This window comes from Patagioenas fasciata, chromosome 2 (genome assembly GCF_037038585.1).
Source record: "Patagioenas fasciata isolate bPatFas1 chromosome 2, bPatFas1.hap1, whole genome shotgun sequence".
Lineage (NCBI taxonomy): Eukaryota > Metazoa > Chordata > Aves > Columbiformes > Columbidae > Patagioenas > Patagioenas fasciata.
Window position 1 is genome coordinate 125,271,191 of NC_092521.1, and position 22,393 is coordinate 125,293,583.

Below are 22,393 nucleotides of genomic sequence, written 5' to 3' on the forward strand. Positions count from 1 at the left end.
AAATCATAGAATGTCCTGAGTTGGAAGGGACCCACAAGGATCATCAAGTCCAACTCCTGTCCCTGCATAGGACAACCCCACAGTTCACACCATGTGTCTTGAGGGTGTTGTCCAGTCTCTTCTTGAACACTGTCAGGCTTGGGGCTGTGACACCTCCCTGGGGAGCCTGTTCCAGTGCTCCACCACCCTCTTCATGAAGAACCTTTTCTTAATGTCCAACCTAAACCTCCTCTGGCACATCTTCCTGCAAATCCCTTGGGTTCTATCACTGGTCACCAGAGAGAAGCAGCTGTAGCTGCTGTGAGTTCTCCCCTCAGTCTCCTCCAGGCTGAATAAACCAAGTGACTTTAGCCACTCCTCATACAGCTCCCCCTCCAAACCTTTCACTAGCTTTGTAGCTGCCTTCTGGACACTCCCCAGTAGCTTTATCTTTTTTTATGCTGTGGTGCCCAGAACCACACACAGTGCTCCAGGTGAGGCCACACCAGTGCAGAGCAGAGCGGGACAATCACCTCCCTGGCCCGGCTGGCAATGCTGGGCTTGATGCACCTGAGGACACAGTTGCCCTCTTGGCTGCCAGGGCACACTCTTGGTTCATGTTCAACTTGCCGTTGGGCAGAACCCCTAGGTCCTTCACCGCAGAGCTGCTTTCCAGCATCTTGTCCCCCAGTCTGTATGTACAACCAGTGTTGCTGTGTCCCAGGTGCAAAATCCTGGCACTTGCCCATGTTGAACTTCATGTGATTCATTATTGCCCAGTTCTGCAATTTGTCCAGATACCTCGCCAGGGCCTCTTTGCCCTCAAGACTGTTGACAGCTCCTCCCAATTTTGTGTCATCAGCAAACATACTTAGTGTTCCATTATATTACTGTCTTTAGATATGATATTACTGGTAGTTTTGCCTGCATGAAGAAACTTTGGATGGAGAAAGCATAGTGGGAAACTTCACTTCAGCCTCAAATACTCTACATTTGACCTGGATATTCTGAAAATCAACACTTTTTGTGTGATTTCACTAATTTTTGCAAGTAAATGTTGGTAGGATGCCATGTATAGAAGTAAACTTAATTTCTGAATTGGGTGTGCTGTCCCAGCACATGCATGGTGCAAACAGTAATTAATAAAAACAAAATGAACAAAAACCGCTGTTATCCACCTGCCCATCATTGCTTGTTTCTAGTAGATGAGGCTTTGAGTGGGTCTCTCAAATTTTCTTACTAAGTAAAATGTGTTAAATCTCTTCCATTGCTGTTGGCAGTGACTACTCCTTCAGTCTCTCCTAGCTCACTTTCCTGCAGTGCTACAGAATTTGTGTACTCTGGGCACATTACTAGATGTAGTGCTTGTGTGTCTTGGGGATCGACTGTTTCGAAGTTGCTTCCCTTTCTGTGATATGACAATTTTTCTGCCTCAATAGTGAGAACAAGCCACACATTTTAGCCTGTCAGCAGATAGCTGTAACTTCTGTAAGCTTGTTCAGTGGGACAGGAACTGCTAACTTTTCTCTCCTTGAGTCTCCGTACCTGTAGAACAAAGTAAATATTATAGATAATAAACTCTTTTTGATGTCTTCCTTAAGCTTGTGATGTTAACTTGTTACAATGAACAGCAAACACCAAGTTTTTGGAGCTGGATGGCTAACTTAAAACTCCATCTTAAGAGAGAATCTTGTACATCTTAGGTTTTGTCAAGATTGGTTTTAAATTGGGTCACGAGACTCGTCAGCAGTATCCATAATGAAACATTTCACATGTCCCCAAAATAAGAAGGAAGTGATTATGCAAGTTTACAGAACCTCACTAGTGCGATGTTCTGAATTTCTCCAGGCTGTCCTAGACAGGCCCACTTGTCTGTTCGTAATAAAATTACTGCTTTTGACCTTCAGGGCTTTTAATCATCTAACTGGTATGGATAAATCATCTAAGAAGAGACTGTCTCTTGAAGTAGAAATTAGCACAATATAATTGAGTACCACTGTGCTACTATTGCATGAATGCTTTTGTGCCTGCTGGGTTTACTTTTTTGTTCCTCCCCTCCATTTTCTTCTGACTTTAATGTTGGAGGCTCCTGCTATTGTGGTGAACTGACTATTTTATGGTGATGCGGGTAGAGGGTGGGTGGTACTGGTTATGTTCATGTAACTCAAACAAGCAGCTACAATGGACTTAGTCTGAGCATTTTGACCCTGGTCCAGCTATAGCCCATCCAGGTTAAGAGGCTATGTTGGAAGCATTAACTGGGCAGAGCTTGTGTACAGATTCTGTAAAATTTACCATGCTTTTCAAGAGCTGAGTAGTTTTATTAGTTGAGTGGGCTTTTTAATCTGGGCTGCTGGACAGAAAAAGGGTAGTGAGTGAGCAGAACAGGGATAAAGTTCAGGAGGTGGTTGTGTGTGTGTGAATATGCAGGAATGGGAAGACAGTACAACTCAGGACACCTGCTACCTAAGCAACAATTAGAAGAGCATGTGATGCAGTTAAAAGCAGGGGTGCTGACTCGAAGGCTGCATAAGAAAGTTTTTACAAAGCAAGCAAGCTCTCCTTGTTCTTGGGACGATAGGGCTATGAAGCTATGTATTTATCCTAGGGAGGAGACAGCATGTCAGCATGAATTTAAAACAAACTCTAACTAGGCTCTGAATTAAAAGAAACTGGCTTGAATGCTTTTCTTAAAGTTTGGAAATAGTCACCAGATAATTAAATGCTAGTACAAGCTCCAACATGAGGAACATAGACTGGAATTCTAAGAAGATTGAAAAGTAATATGGTGCAGTAACACTTTTAGTGGGACTGATGCATACAGCTGTACTAGTAAAATAGGCTTTGAAAGTTATATCTCTGACATGAGATCTTAAGGCTGTATGAGGAGGGGTAGTTGAGTAAAGAGGAAAAGGTGGAATTTGAAGGCTGTTGCAGGACAGAGGAAATCAAGCCATGAGTCAACTGGCTGGAGAGTATCTGGTTAACCAAAGTTGAAGGCTCTTAGGAAGAAATGTTTATTCAAACTCTTCCTGCGGCTTTGGAGGAAAAATTGTTTTTCAGACTTAAAAAAAATGCTGTGAGTTGGGATACATTTCAGCCTCTTGATCCACTGAAGTCCCATCTAGTCTGTCACTCCTGAAAAGTCCAAACCTCACTTTTCAAAGGAGTTGGAAGTCCTCAGTAAGAAATAGCAAGCCTGGCAGCAGGAGACCTGGGGTTTTTGTGTGTTTTGTTTTGTGGAGGTTTTTTCTGGTTGTGTTTTGGTTGGGGTTTTTTTGTGGTTTTGGTAGGGTTTTTTTGCTTTTGTTTTTGCTTTTTTTTCCCCTCACTGAGGTTTTACAGCAAGGGAAAGCTTCCCTTGCTTTCCTGTGCTGCGCTGGTCCTGGCCTAGATCACCTATTTCTAAGCTTATCCTTAACACAAGAGCTTGTGCCTGAGTGGTGAGGTGATTGAGCTGAAAGGGGAACCTTTCTGTAGTATCACTTTTTGGCTGTGTCAGCCCCCTGTCTGATTCACTGCGGTGCTACAAGGACTGTCAATGGTGCCAGGGAATGGAGCAGAAACACCCAACTCTATTGCTTGTAGGACCTCCTTCTCGTCTCAGTGGAAAGCTATATGTTCCTTGCTGGGATGCTTTGCCAACCTTTTCAGCAGCTTGCATTGGTTTGCAGGATGATATGAAAGCCAAAGTTGACATTGGATTAATAGGGTGGGGGGAAGCAGGACTGCTGCCTTTCTATGTGGAGGAGCTTGTCCTGCTGCCTTGTTTTACCTCACGAAAGTGCACGCTTGGCTGTCTTATTTCAGAATTTTTTCCAAGGACCAGGCCACAAACCGAACGTAAATCTGTTATGATGAAAGATAGATGGCTTCTTCAAAATGTCATGATCTTAAAATACATCTATACGTGTGTAATTGTATATATGTATGTATGTGTATGTGTAATCTAATGCACTTGCGCAATGGTAAAGCCATGAGTGCTTATTCCCATTTAGGTTCAATCTCCAGGTGAATATGCTAAAATACAGTTTGATCTGTTCATGTCGGTTGTCTTAGAAGTGTTTTTACTGGAGAACAAACAAATTCTTTCTGAGCTGAGTCCATAGTTGTTTTTTTTTCCTGGGGTGTTTGACAGTGCAGACTTCCACATTTAAATTAATGTGGTGAGACTGGTTATGTGCAGAACATGGAGTGGACCTCTCTTTTATCTACCAGCATTAAAGTCTTTGGGGTTGGTGGTAGGGATGGATCAGCCATTAAGGCAATGCCTCCTCTTTCCAAAATTGTGGGGAAGGCGGTATGAAGTAGATTAAAACTTTTATTCTAGGGAAGCACTGTACGAAACTTGGCCAGCTGGAGGAGGAGGCTGATCTGTTGCCTTAAGGCTCTGCCCTTCAGTGGAAGCTTCCCTGTGGGTTGCCATATGGATCCGTGCTGCCGGGAGGTCGATACCCGAGAAGGATGGCACTGCTGGATCGTTCTGGGGTTGTCACATCAGGTTAGCTCAGGCACCCTCATGCATGGCTTTGAAGTCCGGCTTGTAGGTTTGAGAATCTGAAATGAAGCTTTGTAAAGAAAATTGAGTCAATTGTCCTTTTTTAAAATCTAGGATTTAAATCTACAGAGGCTGAATTTCTTTGTAATTCTAGTAATTTTGTGTTTCAGTGAGTTCCTCAGTGTAACATATGAGCAGATGTTTATTGAGAAAGATGCATTTGACATGTATCACTCTCCAAACTACTGGTCTGCCTAAAACTTTGGGCAAAAACCTGTTCTTGCAGTACAAACCAGAGCGACTGTCATTTTCTGATGTGAGTTAACCTGGCCCCTAGCCCTCCCTCTATCTAAACTTCTTCTAGGATTCTCTTTATGAGGTTTTTTTTTTTTATTAAGTGAGAATTTTTTAGTGTTTTACACTCTATAGAACGCAACTTTTAAACAGGTCCAACTGCTGTGGTTTGTGCTTTAGCTGCACCAATATTAGTGCAAAGCCACTGTGAAGCCTATTAATCTTAGTATCTTTACTGCAACTATATTTTGTATAGGGCCTTCCAATTAATTCTTCTAGTATAAGAACATTAGGAAGTTTATATCCAGTTCTTGATGTTGGAAAAAGCTGGCTGTTATGTCTTGGTTGTTTTAACAGTGATAAGTAATTGGAAGAGGTTTTTTGAAACAAGCCTTCTGTGGCTTTTTGTTACCGTGAGGAACCAAAACCAAGTGATTAATGGATGGTACACCTTTCACATTTGGTGTAAGAGGGCTTGCTTGAGATATATGTAAAGATTTCCTTAAGTTTTTTTGTATTTAATGTGCTTTTAAAAGCTAGAGGGGGTTTGCCAGAGAATATATATCTTGAAGTTTGTGGTTTTTTTCTCTAAGTAGGATTAACTTCCTCTTAAATTTCTTGGTGTTTACAGGGTAAATCCTCCCTACTGAGGTAGGGAAGTGGGTATTTAAGGTTCTTTAGCCATTACCTGTGGTCCATTGGCCCCTGAAATACTGAAGGATTCCTCTGAAGAAAACAAAGCTTGCTTTCAAGTTTGAATTTTCTCTCCAGTGGTTTGTACCTTCTTTGTAAAACTTGGACTAGCAAACTTATTTTTTTCAGGCATTAATTCCAATATTTATACTTCTGTCCCAGCTTTGGATGAATGGAATTAAAAACCCTAAGGACCTTCTAAAAATGCTCACACAAGCTTGTGTCAATGAGCTGCAATGCAGTTACCATAAGCAGCCTTTCCATCCTGTTGTTTTGCCACAATATCATGCTGTGCTGCTGTTTGTTCAAATGGGTAATTTTCTGAACTGAATTGATACAATCACAGAACACCAGGTTAGAAGGAATCACAAAGATCATGTAGTCCAACCTTTCTTGGCAAAAGCACAGTCTAGAAAGATGGCCCAACGCTCTGTTCAGCTGAATCTTAAGTGTCTGGTGTTGGGGAATCCACCACTTCCCTGGGGAGATTATTCCAGTGGTGATTATCCTGAAAAATTTCCTTCTGTGTCCAATCAGAATCTCCTCAAGAGTAACTTGCAAATTTTACCACTTGTCTTTTCCATGTGACTCCTTGTGAAAAAGGAGTCTCCATCTTCTTTGTAACCACCCTTTAAATAATGGAACATGGTGATGAGGTCTCTCCTAAACCTTTTCTCAAGGCTGAACTTGCCCAGTTCTCTCAGCCTTTCCTCATCATCTAACCTCATGGCTCAGCATTTGGATTAACAGGCTCTGCTATTTCAGAGACATAAGTTAGCCTATTTAAATAACTGCATGCCGTGTGGACATAACTCTGGACATACTGATTTAATCTGGGTCTTGGACTGTGGAAGCCATGTGGTGAGGGCACCAGCACATGTACAGTAGCTTAGCATTTCTTGTTTGTAGTCCATCAGAACACGTGCTTTGTAATGGGTTTCTTTTTTCCTTTCTCTTGAGTGTTGTATGCTTCTGATCATAACTTTTCATGGAAAAAAGCAGCACTAGTGAGAACTTGGAGGAGTGGTGTTTTGAGAACATTACAAATAAATATTCTGTAGGAATATTAACATTAAGTGAATTGTAAATTGCAGAAAGATTTTTGTTACCTTGAGGCTCCAGTTCCTTATGTCCAATAGAAGACAGAAAATGTGAAAAATGGCTGAAAACTGATAGTCTGCAAAATGGCAAGTCCTGATTTGGGTCTCTCTGCAGTCAGCCCACATATCCAGAAGTACAGCCAAGTTCTATGGTGCTGCTTTATGACTCCTGGCTCTTGCAGTCCATTTCCTTACAGCTTTGTGTTGTGGCACCAGTGCCCCTCTCATAGCCACTGTAGCAAGCTCATTACTATTTCTTTTTTTCTCTCAAAGTGGTTCAATGTAGCTAAAGGGGAGCTCACAGAGGTGCCCACCTAAAGGGGGCTCGTGAAGGACACCTGTGTCCAATATGACTTTGCACTTCACCTTTTACTCAAAACTGGCTGGAATATGTGTGAACTGGCCAGGCATGCATGGGTCTACCGTCTTCTCCTGGGAAGGGGTGTTTGGTTCAGCATGTATGTAGGCACTGGGTCTTCATGTGCCAGTGACATTTTACATAAGGGGTGTGTTCATGCAGAGCTAGGTCTAATCAGGTGTAGCATGCTGTATGATTATAGGAATAGCTACCTTGAGGTGTTAACAAAATAGCCTTTTCAGTTCGTACAAGATGTTCAGAGAAGAAAAGCTTTGAGACCTGCACATTTAATAACCCTCGTTAAATGCTTTGAAATCTGAAAGTACAGTTAAAACTGCATGCCACTGTCATGTTCTGCTAAAATATGTCTTGAATGTTGTTTCTTACTTGGGTAGGTTTATAGAGAAGAGCAAGTAATTCTGAAATGTGCTGGTAGCAATAGCTAGTGATGGATATTTACATTTCTTTCCTTAGTGAAAACATGCTTGTCTGCCCCACTGGAAGCTCCGGATGCAAGACTTTTTGTTATGGCCCTCTGGTACATATTGCCTGCACAAATTTTACTCTGAGGAACGGGGAGTGTCGGTTTCAACCCTGAAGTTTACAAGATATATCACAAAGTTGTTTTTTGTTTGGTTTTGTTTGTTTGTTTTTTATTTTAAACACAAGGGACCAGTGACATCCTTAATACAATAGAGAGTGTGGTATTGGCTACCTTTGGGCCTCTGAGAGGTCACGAGTTAATAGGTGCAGCTGCAAATAGGCCATTTATTGTATTGGTCAACAGGAGGAAGCAAAAGAGTTTTCCATCTCTAATTCAGTAGCACAGTGTGATTCTTTGCTAAACACAGATCTCGTGTTTTGTTTCCCAAGCATGTGAACTGGTTAACCATCTCATTCACAAGCACTGGAATAAATATGCCACGCCATGCAGAGAGTGCATCATAAAAGCTGCTGTTCTTTAAAAGGATTTGTTGCTAAAAAGATTGTGCAGTGTCTGACCAGAACAAGAAATGCTGCTGCTTAACATGTTTCCTAAAAAGTTGACCTTTCTGAGACAAGTTCTGCACAGGAAATGCCTGCAGAACAGCAGGAGGGAGTTATCATGGCAGAGCTGTGATATCTTACAGCAATCAAAGAGAACAAGAGATTTCCATGTAAAGAAGGCTCCAAAAAGTTGTACTTAAAGCTCTTGGCTTTTGCTTCAGATAGATTAAAAAAACTTGCTTACTGCTGTTCCTTCCCCACCGTACTACTGTCTGCTGCTGTGTGATGCTGGTCAGCCTTCTTCCTAGGCTGCTCTCCCCTCTTTTGGCAGGGTGTGGGATTGTGTGAAGTTGACCAAAATTTTGCTGATATCCTGGACAATATAAGAGCCTTAGTGTTCTGGGCATCATTCACTGATCTGAGCTGTTCAGACTTGGGCAAGTAAAAATAAATCTAGATCATGACACAAGTTGATGGTAGACAGTCTTGTGTTACTGAGTACTGTTACTTGCCCTACCATAACTGGTTCCTACAGATGAAACATCACAGCATCCCCAAGGAGTTAATACCTCTCCTGCTATGATGGTGTTCTGGAAAGGTGGACTTGGGTTTTAGTGAAGAATTGTGAGGGAAACTGAGATGGATATTAGCCATCAGGTGTGAGGAAAGTGTACACACAGATATCACAGTCCTAATGGATACTGCTGTATGAAAAATCTCAAACAAGTAAATCCCAAGACATTCCTGCTTTCGCAGACATGCTTGTTAGAATTGGAATAAGAGTGGAGAGTGCATAGTTTCCTTAATGATTCTCAAGGAGATACCTGTTTCTGTTTGAAAGAAAATGAGGGTGTTTTGCTGTACTTAAAGTATACAGGTCTGGTTTTGGAAGAAATGTGTATCTATTCCCTGCAGTAGAAGCTGTTTCTGTATTTCAGAGGCAGAGATGATAGAGGTACACTGTTCTTGTATGTGGACTCTTCTAGCTAGGACTGAGATATACTGGCTTCTCTGAAGCTTTAATCTGTGGCCAGTTGTGACTCCCTGTCTGCTTTGCTAGTTGTTGAATAGCAGGAAGATGTGCCAGGAGAGGTTTAGGTTAGACATTGGGAAAAGGTTCTTCACCCAGAGAGTGGTGGAGCACTGGAACAGGCTCCCCAGGGAGGTGTCACGGCCCCAAGCCTGACAGTGTTCAAGAAGAGACTGGACAGTGCCCTCAGACACATGGTGTGAACTGTGGGGTTGTCCTGTGCAGGGACAGGAGTTGGACACGACAATCCTTGTGGGTCTCTTCCAACTCAGGACATTCTGTGATTCTACGATTCTTGTAATCAGATTTTTCATGTTCTGTTAGCTTGAAGTGTTGAATCATATAGCCTGCCAGAAGCTTTGTTTGAAGGCAAGTCAGGTCTGCCTGCAGTGGGACTGGGGTATTTAGGCTGTGTGAAGACACTCAGTGTGAAAAATGTAGAGAAGGTGACTCTGACCTGGGAGTTGCATGAAGGAGGAACGCCTGAAAGGCATGCTCCTCTCACTGAACCCTGTGCTGTTGGAGGGGCTGTGAGTAGCATTCCTGTAAGAGACTTCTTTGGATTAATGATCAGAAACATTGCCTTGTCTTTTCTCAGAGTTGTCTGTCTTCATCTTGTCTCCAGAGACTAATCACCTGACCAAGTTAGTCTTCCTTTTCCTTTCAGTTTTCTACTCCCACATGACCTGGAAGAGTATATCTGATTCAAATGAGTTGTCTTAAAATAACTACCTGGAATACAAATGTCCAAGTAACAGTACACTTGTGGTTTTGTTTTAGCATTGCCATTGTTGGCATAAGCTAGATGCTATTGAACTTGCTGGATCAGATGTTTGAAAAGACTAATAACTAATTCCATATAAAATATCAAAAAGCCCTGTCTGACTTTCTAGACAAAGCTGGATCACATTGACTAGTTTATATACTGTCACATCGGGTGGTTATCAGATTGATACATAATCGTATACATAATTAAACTGAGGATATTTTCTGTCAGGCCCTAAATGGTACAGTAAAACCTTTAAATTACATCTTTGCCCACTCCATCAAGCCTGCATTTCTGAAGATTAAAGATGTTTTCTGCCAGAACATTCCCTGGCTACCTGGTCTGAAACAGCTCAGTTCTAAAATGGACCAGTTCCTCAGACCAGAGTGGGGGGAAGGTGTTGTGAAGTCCATCTACAATGCTGTATTTTTAAAACAAACACACAAAACAAACAACCCCATGACTATTTCTATGGCTTTCAGTGTGTAATGTGGAAAACAAAGGTGAGTTTGAGTTACATTCTCAGCTGTCACTAACTTAAATTCTTGCCTGTTGAGCTGCAACAGCCGTGTGTAATGTTTTGATAGGGGTTTAGATGTCTTGTGTGTATTGGTTAATATTAAAGTTGTAGAAATAAAATACTGTGATTTGTCAAGCTTTTGAAAAGAGAAGACAAGTGTTGCATGGAACAGTCATAGAATTGCAGGATGCATGAAGCTGGAAAGGACCTCTGGAGGTCTTGTCCAACCCCCCTGCTTAAGCAAGGACACCTAGAGCTGGTTGCCCAGGATGCTGTCCAGCGAGGTTCTGAATATCTCCAAAGATGGAGACTCTACAACTTCCGTGGGCAACCTTTGCCAATGTTCAGTCACCCTCACAGTGAAAAAGTATTTTCTGATGTTCAGAGGGAAGCTACTGTGTTTCAGGTAGTGCCCACTGGCTTTGGTCCTACCACTGGGCACCACTGGAAAGAGCCTGGCTCTGTCATCTGTGCCTTCCCTTCAGACACTTACATACATTGATAAAATTCTACTCCCCGCCTCTCTTTCCCCCCTTTCTAGGCTAAATACCTGCACATACCATCATTTTGTTCTAGAATTTTGTAACTAATAAACTAGTATTTTTTTAACTGAGAGCTCCACAGCCTCACCTGCATGTTAAGGTTGGCTCACTGTGTGACTGACAAAGGTGTTGAAAAGATTCAGGTAACTGATGCTATTGAACCGTTTAATTGGAAACCATGATCCTTCAAATTTGCCTGCTCCTTATCTTGTTTGGTTTTTTTACCCTTTTCTGTAATATTTTATGAAACTGGGGGGCAGTTCAGAAAGGATTTTTAAAGGAAATACTTTTTTCTTTAAAGGTAGAAAAGAGGTTTGGGTGGTCTACATGTTCCTTCCAGATGCATCCTGTGTATTTGCAGAATACTAATACAAAATGTTTTTTTATTAAATACTAGTATTACAAGGTTATATTGGAAAGAATTTGGCCTGTACAAGGTGTGAATAACTGTATGAAAGCTTTTAACTTACCATCTAATCTTTGTGTTTTCCTTTTAAACTGATGAATTTACCATTCTGTTAGGTATATTTCTTTGCAGCTCAGGTGCAAAGATAAAACAGTCTGTTTGCTACAGTGTTGTTTTTTACTCGAAGCAGAACTATCATGCAACAAGAGTTTGAACCATTTTGAGGGACAAGACGAACTGTATGTAGGAAAACATGAGCATGACTTTCTGTGAGTCTCTTGAGTTTATACTAGCTGGAGTTGTACAAGGAATTCAGACCTGTGGTGTTGGTGCGTGGTACAACGGAGGCATAAACTCCATGTAATAGATGTATTAAAGTCAGCTTGCAGGCTCTGATAAATGAAATAGGTGAAGGCCTGATTAAACAAAACAAAACAAAAACAAAACACCAAAGGAACCACATGCATTTTCATTTTATGTCTTCTCCTGAAGATCTGGTGACATGTAAGCAGCAGTCCTCTGATGCATTTCTAATTGGTGTGGTTGAGCCCTAACTGTGTTGTCTTTCTTTTTTTCCTCCCCAGCTGAGTATTGAACAGGCCCAGGCCGTGGCAGAGCAGGTTGAGATGAAAGCCAAGGTGGTACAGTCTGAAGTAAAAGCAGTGACTACTAGACATAAGAAGGCCTTGGAAGAGCGGGAGTGTGAGCTGCTCTGGAAGGTATGCACCTTACACTTGTGGTTTGAACTGATGACAAGTGCCTTTTCAAACTGAAAACATGCTTTCTCACTAATATGTGGCTAGATTCTGGTAGCCACCCAGGGAGCACTGAGTTGAAACACTGCAGTTCACTGTGAACTCATTTTGCTATAGGTAGCGGGATGCTGTATTTTGGCGCTGGTTGGTTTTGTGCTGAAGGTCTCTCTGAGAAACTGGTTGGTTTTTTTGTAGGGACTGTAGTGTCCTGCCAGAAGCTCAGCCCCACAGGTGGGGTGGGGACTCCCTCTGCTGGCTCCACAGCTCTGCCTTGCATCTCTGTGCCGAACAGGGAAGAGGTTGCCTTTAAACACCTTCTTTAAAGAATGACTTCAAAGCCTCTTGAATATATTACTGTAGAATTGAGTGTGCAGTATATGGATTTCCTTACATGATCCTCTTCAAAGGGAAGGAATAAAGCTGTGTATGCTGTGTCCTTCTTTAGAAAGACTACTAGAAATTCTGTAAGGCTAACTTTCGTTGTCCTTACACCTAAAAACTGATTTAATCTCAATCAAGGCAGTGTCCCTCTGAATTTTTTTTTTACTACTAGTAGAAGAAAAGAATACTCTCCAGCAAGAGTATCTGCACGATCCCAAACTCCTGCACTCGCTTCAGCCACAATACGTCTGTGGTATTTTGAGAGGAGGAAAGGATTTAACAGCAAAGGTTCATATTCCAGAAAGGCATCTCAGTGGTTGTGACTCTTCTCTGGCTGCTTAACACAGACTAGTTCAGATTGGACCTTTGGGTCCCACTTCTAGAATTGAACAGAAAGCCACTCTCTGCTGTTGGATTATGTCTTTTAGATCAGCAAGTCAAACTGACTTGTCCTATGATCACGTGGTTGCTGGTACTGGTATGGGGCAGCAGAAATGTGTGGTCAAGATGGGATAAGTTGAGGACATTGGGAATGCTCCTATACTACACAGTCAGACCAGATAAAGTATGGCAGGAAACCAGGTGCTGTGTGGCTGCTGCTTGCATTAGCAAGGCAACCAGAATGGCATGTACATGTGGTTGGTGAGGCTGCCAAGAAGCAGAGCCATCCTGCTAAAATATTCTTCCCTGCCTTTTGTCCACCAACACTGATCGGAACGGTAATCTTCTGGTTTAGTATCTGTTGCCAGCAAAATGACCACTCTGGTAAGAGTTTACTGTATGGAGACTAATCCCCCTAAAAGGGAAGTTTGTTTTTCTGTAGTTCTTTTGTGTCAGTGGCAAGGTTATAAATGTACTTTATATTGTTACTGTACTTCTAATGCTGCTTTTTTCTGGGGAATTTGCATCAAGGGAGATGAGTTCACTTTCTACTGTTAGCCTTCTCCAAGAAGCTTGTCAGCCTTCTCTTTTGAGGTATTCCTGGTATAGAACAGCTGAACGTAAGCTATTTGTATCCCAAGAGGCTGCATTAATGCACTTTATTGGAATGTCTCCCCTGAGAGGAAGTTCTCTTCAAGTTATAAAACCTTGTTTTAAGAAAGAAACCTGGTGGTGGTAAATAAAACAACAAAAGAACAAACGCCTGACTGTATTAAGCCCTCACGTGAAGAGTGTTAGTGAATAATTTTGGGTACCAAAGCTGAAACCAAGGATTAATTAAGACGAGGCCTAAAATTAGTAATCTCTTTTGGAAATCTATTGGAGGAAGCATCTGACAGTATTTTTTTCAACAGTCTGGCAAAACCTGCATGCCTCAACTTTAAATGAAATTGCATGTTTGTACATCTGTTATCTAGTCAGTATACAACCAGGGAGTTGTCCCTCATTAAAATATATTTGCTGGTATTGTACTGCAGCCAAGCAGGTATTCAGACATAAGGAAATGTATTTTTTGCAACAGTGAAGCAATTACATGTTTTGTTAGTTTTGCAAGGCAGGTGTCATTGCCAGATGGTCTAAGGTGGTTTTTCACAAGTAAAGATAAATACAGGCTTATATAAAATAGTTACAAACAAACCATTTTTGCTTGAGGTTCAGTCCTCCAAGCAGGGACTGGCAGCAACCATCTGTGTCATTTGAAGTGACATTATAAAGCATCTTGTTATAAAAGCACTAGCTCAGCATGACTGTCAGTATTTGCAAGAAAATATTAAAATAATTGGGCCCTAGAAATCCCTGGAGATAGCTGTCTGGGGTTATCCAGTCACACGAAAACAGTTCTGGCAGGCAGGGGAATGACAAGAGCCTGTCTACATTAGCTGATGCTGACTCTCAGCCTCAACTTTGTGTGATAACAGCTCACCCCCTGAAATTGGTCTCAATTCTGGTTAGAGAAGCCTCAGCCTCTGCTCTTTCCTGAGCACCTGCTGTAACCTCTGTCCTCCCTGGAGTCTTAAACAAGACATACCTTCAGATGATTTGTCAAGTACCTTGCAGCTGAAAAATAGAATAGCATTTGAGGAAGCAAATCATTATTAGTAAGCACATGATTCTTTCTTTCAAATGGTACTCTGATGCAGCCCATCTGTGGAGTAAGCATGTGTGATTTTGCGTGTTTGTTTTTTTTTTTGGCTGGAGGGTGGAAGAGAATAATAATCCCAAATTCAGATAAATAATTACTTTTCCTCGTTTCTGCTTGCCTACATCACAGCTTTTAGAGGCTTGTTCTGCAGTTCTGTGTCAACATGCTGCAACAACTGCACAACCATTTTCTATGTAGAAGGGTGACATTAGGAAATGTTTGTGTCATGGATTGTCTTTCCTGATACAAGTGTGCTCTTCTCTCCTCCCTTTACCCCCCAAGGTGGAAAAGATTCGTCAAGTCAAGGCTAAGTCACTCTACTTGCAAGTTGAAAAGTTACGTCAGAACCTAAATAAGCTGGACAACACCATTAGTGCTGTTCAGCAGGTCCTGGAGGAGGGTCGTACCATGGATATTCTTCTGGCTCGGGACCGCATGCTGGCTCAGGTGCAGGAGCTGAAGAGTGTGAGAGGCCTTCTCCAGCCACAGGAAGATGACAGGATCATGTTCACCCCCCCTGACCAGGCATTGTATATGGCCATTAAATCTATGGGCTTTGTCAGTAGTGGGGCTTTTGCGCCTCTGACCAAAGCCACTGGGGAAGGCCTCAAGCGTGCACTGCAGGGCAAAGTGGCCTCTTTCACAGTGATAGGCTACGACCACGATGGTGAGCCTCGCCTTTCAGGAGGTGACATGATCTCCGCAGTGGTGATGGGCCCCGATGGAAACCTTTTTGGGGCAGATGTCAGTGATCAGCAGAACGGGACCTATGTGGTCAGCTACCGTCCACAGCTAGAGGGAGAGCACCTGGTGTCGGTGATGATGTGCAACCAACACATTGAGAACAGCCCCTTCAAGGTCGTGGTGAAATCTGGGCGCAGCTACATAGGCATTGGGCTGCCGGGGCTCTCCTTTGGCAGTGAGGGAGACAGTGACGGCAAACTCTGCCGCCCCTGGGGCGTTAGTGTAGACAAAGAAGGCTACATCATTGTTGCTGACCGCAGTAATAACCGCATCCAGGTGTTCAAACCATGCGGGACCTTCCATCACAAGTTTGGCACACTGGGGTCCCGGCCAGGCCAGTTTGATCGTCCTGCTGGCGTGGCCTGTGACATCTCACGTAGGATCGTTGTGGCTGACAAGGACAATCATCGCATCCAGATCTTCACATTTGAGGGGCAGTTCATTCTGAAGTTTGGGGAGAAAGGAACGAAGAACGGGCAATTCAATTACCCATGGGATGTGGCCGTCAATGCAGAGGGCAAGATCTTGGTCTCTGACACGAGGAACCATCGTGTTCAGCTCTTTGGGCCCGACGGTGTGTTTCTCAACAAGTATGGCTTCGAAGGGGCACTCTGGAAGCACTTTGATTCCCCCAGAGGTGTGACTTTCAATCACGAGGGCCACTTGGTAGTGACCGACTTCAACAACCATCGCCTTCTGGTCATCCATCCCGATTGCCAGTCCGCACGTTTTCTGGGCTCGGAAGGCACTGGGAATGGCCAGTTCCTGCGCCCGCAGGGGGTGGCCGTGGATCAAGAGGGGCGCATCATCGTGGCCGACTCCAGGAACCACCGGGTGCAGATCTTCGAGTCAAATGGTAGCTTTTTATGCAAGTTTGGCGCTCAGGGAAGCGGCTTTGGTCAGATGGACCGTCCTTCAGGTATAGCCGTCACCCCTGATGGCATGATTGTGGTGGTCGACTTTGGAAACAATCGAATTCTCGTCTTCTAATCTGTGTTTGAATTAGGAAGAAACTGTCTCAGGGAAATTCTTCTAAGAGAAAATGAAAAAAAATACAACGTTAATTCAAACCTACCTCATCTTTAATTTTTTTACAGATGAATGTACTTATCTTTTCTGCAGGGAGTGAGCCTGTAAAGTTAAATTCTATCTACCTCATTGTCCTCCCTTCCCTCCCCAGTTTCTCACCCCCTCCCCATCCCCACACACTCACAGTTCAGAACATTTTACCTCTCCCCCAATGGGGTTTCATGCACAAACAAGCATTGCTGTGCACATTAGGTGGTTTGTGTGGTGAATTCTGTAGACTTAAGCCAAAAAAAAAAAAGGCTTTATGTAACTTTTAAAATGGAGAAAATGGTAGTAGGTGTTTGTAGAGAATTTGTGTTCTTGACCATACTGCAGTTCTGTGGGTGGGGATATGGGAGGGGGGACTTTTGTGTTTTGAATTGCTGCTGCAGCAGAGAACTTTTTCCTGTTCTCCTTTTTATACCTCAGTGCGTTTGATTTACTGGTGAGCACAGCGTCTTGTTCCCAGAAGACTTTGAACGTTTTGTGAAAGTGAGTGGGATTAACTCACTGGGAAGAGCAAGTTTGCATGTTTTGTTGTGTTGTGGGTTTTTTTTTGGCATTTCTGTGTATTTTTTCTCAAACACAGTAATCCAACAGCACAAAGTGAAGCTGATGAAAATGCACAAAAATTCCTTTTTAAGTTTAAACCAAATTGTTCATTTTAGTGGCTTAGTGCAGTCATTGTAAAGTTTAGATAAAAAAGCAAGGCTTCCTTAATGTATCCTGTCATTGAGTATTTTTTTACATTTTCACTTGAAAGCTTAATAAGTTTTTTAAAAGTTACTGTTTCTTTTATCAATGCCCCTAAAAACAGGAGAGGTTACAAGGAGCATTGAAACAGGGAGAATCAAACCCTTTTGATTTACTTTCTTGTGAAATGACTAGCTTTTCTTTTTCCCCCTCCCCATAGAGAGACTTTAAGGGAATAACATTTGGATTTTTTGGAACAGAAGTGGTACCTTTTTCCAAAAGTAAGAAATAAGCACAGCTTTGGAGATTCAGGGTGTGTTTTGGAGAAGTCAACAGTTATTTGTGTTTAAAGAAGATTGCAATAACTATATCAGTGACAAAAATATGTATTTTTTTCATCTTCTGGCTTCCCCAAAGAGCTGGACTGAAAAATTCAGAGAGGTCTGCTGTAGTTTTTAGGCTGGCGTGGACCTGTAGCTCCATGTATCTCTTGCTACAGATCCAAGTCAAAAGTTACCAGTACCAGCATAAGGCAAACTGCATCAAGATGAAACTTTGCTGCTTTTCCTGGGGCAGTACCAAAGAATTCCATGTAAAATAAATGTGTATGATCCTAAGAAGCTTGGAGGCAGTGCAAAGTTAGCCCTTTCAGGGATATAAAACCAACTTTTCTGAGAAGCGGAAACTTTTTTGGGGAGAATGGTGATCTCTTTAGCAAAAGGTGACTTTGAGTCCCTGAAAGTATTTGGTTTTATTCTTCAATTTCTTGCATTCCAGTTTAGCTGTTAATGCAGATGTGGTCTCTGCAGAGCTGTCGCTTCACCCTCTGGATGAGGCCTTTGGTGGCAAACAGGAATGGTTGAAGTAGGGAACAGAGGGCTTTTCTGTCTCTCTCTGCAATGGGAAAATTAATGTATCAGTACTCTTAGGCTTGGAGTTGCTATGGGATTTACCTTTCTGTTTGCAAGAGATCTCTGAAATTTAAACAAGGTTCTTATCAAAAAGTCTGAAGAGCCTCAACTGTCCTCCAAGGAAAGGGTTCACCTCTCTGCCAGCCACAGTGCACAAAAGTGACCTGAGGTTGAAAGGCTCTTTACAAGTTTGTGAGAAATCACAAGGTGCACTTTCCTTCTTGCTGCTTTTCCCCTCCAAGGAGTGCTAACATTCTGGGTTTTGTGGAAATCCTGATGATGTGTGCAGACAGACTGCTGCCACTTCAGAGGAGGCTTAAACTAAAGGACCAGGAAGAGACAAGACAGATTCATGAGATGGCAAAACCTCTTTTGAAAGAAGGATGAGGAAAAACACCTAAATCAAATAAGATAACTGTGTTGCCTTTCAGTCAAAGCCTTGAGGAAGCAAACTCTTCAAAGCAGTATGTTTCAGTTAGGCTTAATCTTAGGATAGCACGGTTTAAAGAGTCTCTAAAGGATAATCTTTTATACAGGTGTCTGTTATTAAATTTCTGTTGCCACTCAAAATATGGGTATGAGAGAAAGCTAGTTGACCTTTGGAACTTTCTCAAGTTCTGCTTGTGTGCGTGCCTCCTTGTCTGGGGGTGGCCTACAGCTGTGACATGTCCATGTTTGTCTTGTATTCTTGTCCAAGAACTATTTGCAACTTGGGCTGTGAAAATTAATAGCCTGCAAGATCTAGATACCAAAGAAACGAACTGGTTTGAAAAGCTTTAATGTTTAGTTGGCAGTGTCCTTGCATTTATATCCTATCATGTCTTAAAAAAATGCCGGGTCTCTTTAACACCTTGACCAGAGTGGCTGACAGTGTTGGAGTGTGCTAGAAATGTTGTTTGTGCTTTAATGCTTGTTGGGTTCCCCCCTTCTCTGGGGCTAGAAGGGAGTTGTTTTCCAGGCATTAAAAAAATTAATCAGTGTGCATTCAGGATTGTGGCGAACTGCAGAAACCTTTTTGACCCTCTCCAGCCTGCACCGTGTTGAAAGTGACAGACACTGAAGTTCCCTTTGCTGTTTCTTACGGAGCCATTGCACAAACCCCCCGGTCCAGCTCTGTCAGGAAGAGGAATGACTTTAACTCTTTCTAAGTTGCTCTCTATTTAATTCAGTGGGATTTGCTTACAAACCAAACCTCAAGCATTTGACCTCATGTGTTGGGGAGCTTTTTTTGTTTTAAAAACACAACTGTTTAGCTACCCAGAATAATTCCTAATCTTTGTCATAGTGCTAAGCACACTTGATCTCATTGAGAAGTGGTAGTGTAGCTTATAAAATGGAGTGTTTTATATGCAATGAAAAGAAGTCGCTATAATATACGATGCCAACATCAGATGCCCCATAGGGGCTTTTAGAAAGTAATACTTAAGATTCAAACCTTGCTCTGTTCTTTTCCATGCGTGTTCTCAGGCTATGCACGTTCTCAGGTTAATGCCCCAGTATCACAATGTCCATGCGTGCAGAGAGGAAAAGCAAGGCTTTGAAGCTGGATTGCAAACCAAACAAGCATTCAGAGTAATCGTCTTAACTAGTGGAAGTGGCCTGGAGAAGGGTTGAGGCCTCTTCCTCTGAACTCTGATGCTGGGGAACAACCGATGTGGGTGACAGACCTGTCTGCTAGAACTCCCAAAGGAATTTCACTGTGCCAGGTTAAACCATTGGCTCTCGGTACACTTTTTGCCTGACAGAATGTTTAATCAGCAGTCAGTGTGGCTGCTTCGGGTCCAGCCTGTGAAGCGATCTTGTCCTTTCTCAGAACTGAGCAGAAACTTCAGTAGCAAACTGAAGCAGACTCAATACTTGATAATGCAGGTCTTACAGATAAATTGCTCCTTTTTATTTAGTACCTCTTAAATATAACTAACTTAAGGAAGCCCATAAACCTTGAACTTGTATGGAAAGTGAAGGAAGACAACACCTGAAAACTTAATATGTATTGGGACCAGAGAGAACCAAGTTGGGAAAAAAAACAAGGCACTTGGAGGTGGTGTTCCCTTGGAATTACAGGAGAATGGGCCTGGTCTGTTATGTTACAGTTAAATCAAAATTAATTTCTGAAAAGAGCAGGCTTATAGGCTTATCTTGCCATAACTGATCATTAGATTTTTGTTCAGCTCTGGTTTAAAAAAAAAAGATTGTGCCAAAGTGATTTTGTTTGTTTGTTTTAAAGGAGTGTAAGCCAAATGGTGCCAAAAGGTAATAGGGTATTTAAAAGTAGAGCTATTTAGACAAACAGTTTGGAGCTGTATAAAAAAAAGAACACTGGTACTTGCGTTAGACAAATATTATACCTTTGGTCTTTGAGTCCTTGGGAGTTTGAAACGCAGTTTGCTGTGGTACAAAATGCACAACTAGAGATGCCACTAATCGTTTTCATGAAGTTCTACCTCACTTTGCAGAAGTAAATCATCTACCTCAATTTAGCATCAGACAGGTTTGAGAAATAATAGAGAATCTGCCTGGGGGAAGGATTCATCCGGCCTGTTGGACAAGCGTTTTAATTGAAACAGAGATAATACTGTGTGTGTACAATGTGGTGACTGGTTGCTTTTGGTTTTGCTGCCTGCCCATGGAGATATTAAGCTGCCCTTACTAGAGAATCAACCAAATGTTCAGGCAAACTGGACTGAGATACCTGAAACACTTTCGAGTTTCTGTTTTCACTAAGGAGTATGGAAATGTAAACTTTTTTCAGTATTATGACACTACTAGCTGGCATGACACACTTCATTTGCAGTGTTCTTATGTCCGTAAGACCTTTAGGTCTTCTCTCTACAAGAGAAAAACTTTTCTGCATGCCTACAAATACGTCCTGTTTGGAAAGACTGATGTTGAGTGCTGTAAACACAATGTTATACCAAATGCTTGAAGGGAATAAGATCCTGATTTTATTTTATTTTATTTTATTTTTGACTTGGTGATTGTATTTGTAGCTTTCTTGACTCAATGGGATTTTTTCCACCATGACAAAGCAACCAAGTTCCTATTCCTGGAGGGCAGTTTAGGTTCAGACATTCTCAGGAGAGGCAGTTTAAAATGGCTGTGTTGGGGTTTTATGCAACTTTAAGAGTAACATGCAACATGCCCCTTATTTTACCTGTGGAGCAAAGTTGCAGAAGCACATTTTCAGATTACTATATTGAAAAAGAGTGGTTTTTTCCTCCCCTGCTCATATTAGGGGGTGACAGAAGTGGGTACAGGAGACCCCTAATAATGATAGCCTGTGTTTGGTTTGGTAAATGTTATGGTGGAAAACGTACATTGATGTCTCTAAGTGATCTTACGGGTTAACAAGCCAGACTGGCATCTTTTTCCATCATTTGTTTAACCAATAATGGTTCTAAAAATGCTTTGTGTACCTGCATGGTCTTAGACCTTCTATTAATGATTGTATCAACTTACAAACTCAGGTAGATAATTTTAAGCTCTTTTTGTGGAGCCTTACTGACTGAATGTTAAGTGTCTGTGTAGTGATGTAGTTAAGTAACTTCCTTTTGAACTACCAGACTAGTTTAAAAAAAAAAAGTCCTTTTATAGGTTGTAGAGTACTTTTCAGAAATGTAGTGGTTTTTCCTTCAGAGGGAGAGATGTCTTTCTGGGTTTTGTTTTTAGTTTCTTTCCTGAAATGACTAAAAAGCTTTTTAACTAGTTTGTAAGGTGTGCTTAGTCACCGGAGTTGGTGGGGGTTTCTTCCTGTATGTGACTCTTGTTTGTACTGTGCATTACCTGTCATGCGGTGCTTGGGTTCATGCACAATCCTTCAGAGTAGGGAGGGTGTTGAACACACGCTTCTAATTTTTAAGTCAAGTTAAAAACTGGAAGCCTTGAACAAAACAGAGGTCATCCATGTGAAACTAATGTCACAAATGTGCATTTTTCTCCCCTTGTTTAACTGATAGTATATGTATGGCCCCATGTTATGAAAGTTCATTATCAGTGTAGCATTATCTTGGTGCAGGTTTGCATCGGGATCCAGAATGATTTTTGGCAGTCCTCGAATGCTGGGCCTCTTGAGTCCTTTGGTTTTGTAGTTTCCTCTTCTGTTGCAGTTGTTTCTCTTTTACTTTAGTGATTGTGTTGCTCTCCTAATAATAAGAAGTGTCTCAGCAGGACAGACAGTGCTCAGCTTCTAATGAGCTGGTCAGAGCTTTTCTATGTAATTGGTAATGAAACAGGCTGTGACAAGAAACTTCCATGCTCCAAAAAGGGAATCGCATTTCTACTTGGACAAAACGTGACATTTTTAGATGTCGGATGTTAAGTACTGCAGAGAAGAAAGCATGACAGGTTATGTGCAAACTTTTACATAGAATAAGTGAGCAAAATGTTAGAACCCTTGTGTTAATGGAAGCTTCTGAATGTATCTTTGTGGTCCATAGGGAAGGCTGAAGGATGTAGCAAGGAGATGATGTATCAGCTACTGGCAGCCTTAAAACAAAGTCAGTGTCTCTCTGGACTTTAAAATGTTCCTATGCAGTTTATTTTATTTTTGTTTAATCAAATAAATGTGAGGTTTTTTCATGGCAAA

At 41.9% G+C, this 22,393-nt stretch overlaps 1 protein-coding gene across 2 annotated transcripts in view; it reads left to right on the top strand.

The window, feature by feature from the left end:
- The window catches only part of TRIM71 (tripartite motif containing 71), a 66,093-nt gene extending 43,700 nt beyond the window's left edge, over nt 1-22,393 (top strand). For both annotated transcript variants that reach the window (XM_071804918.1, XM_065832676.2), the window contains exons 4-5: nt 11,758-11,892; nt 14,675-22,393. In XM_071804918.1, the coding sequence (XP_071661019.1) occupies nt 11,758-11,892; nt 14,675-16,126 (1,587 nt within the window). In that variant the 3' untranslated portion in view covers nt 16,127-22,393. The remainder of the gene's footprint in view (nt 1-11,757; nt 11,893-14,674) is intronic.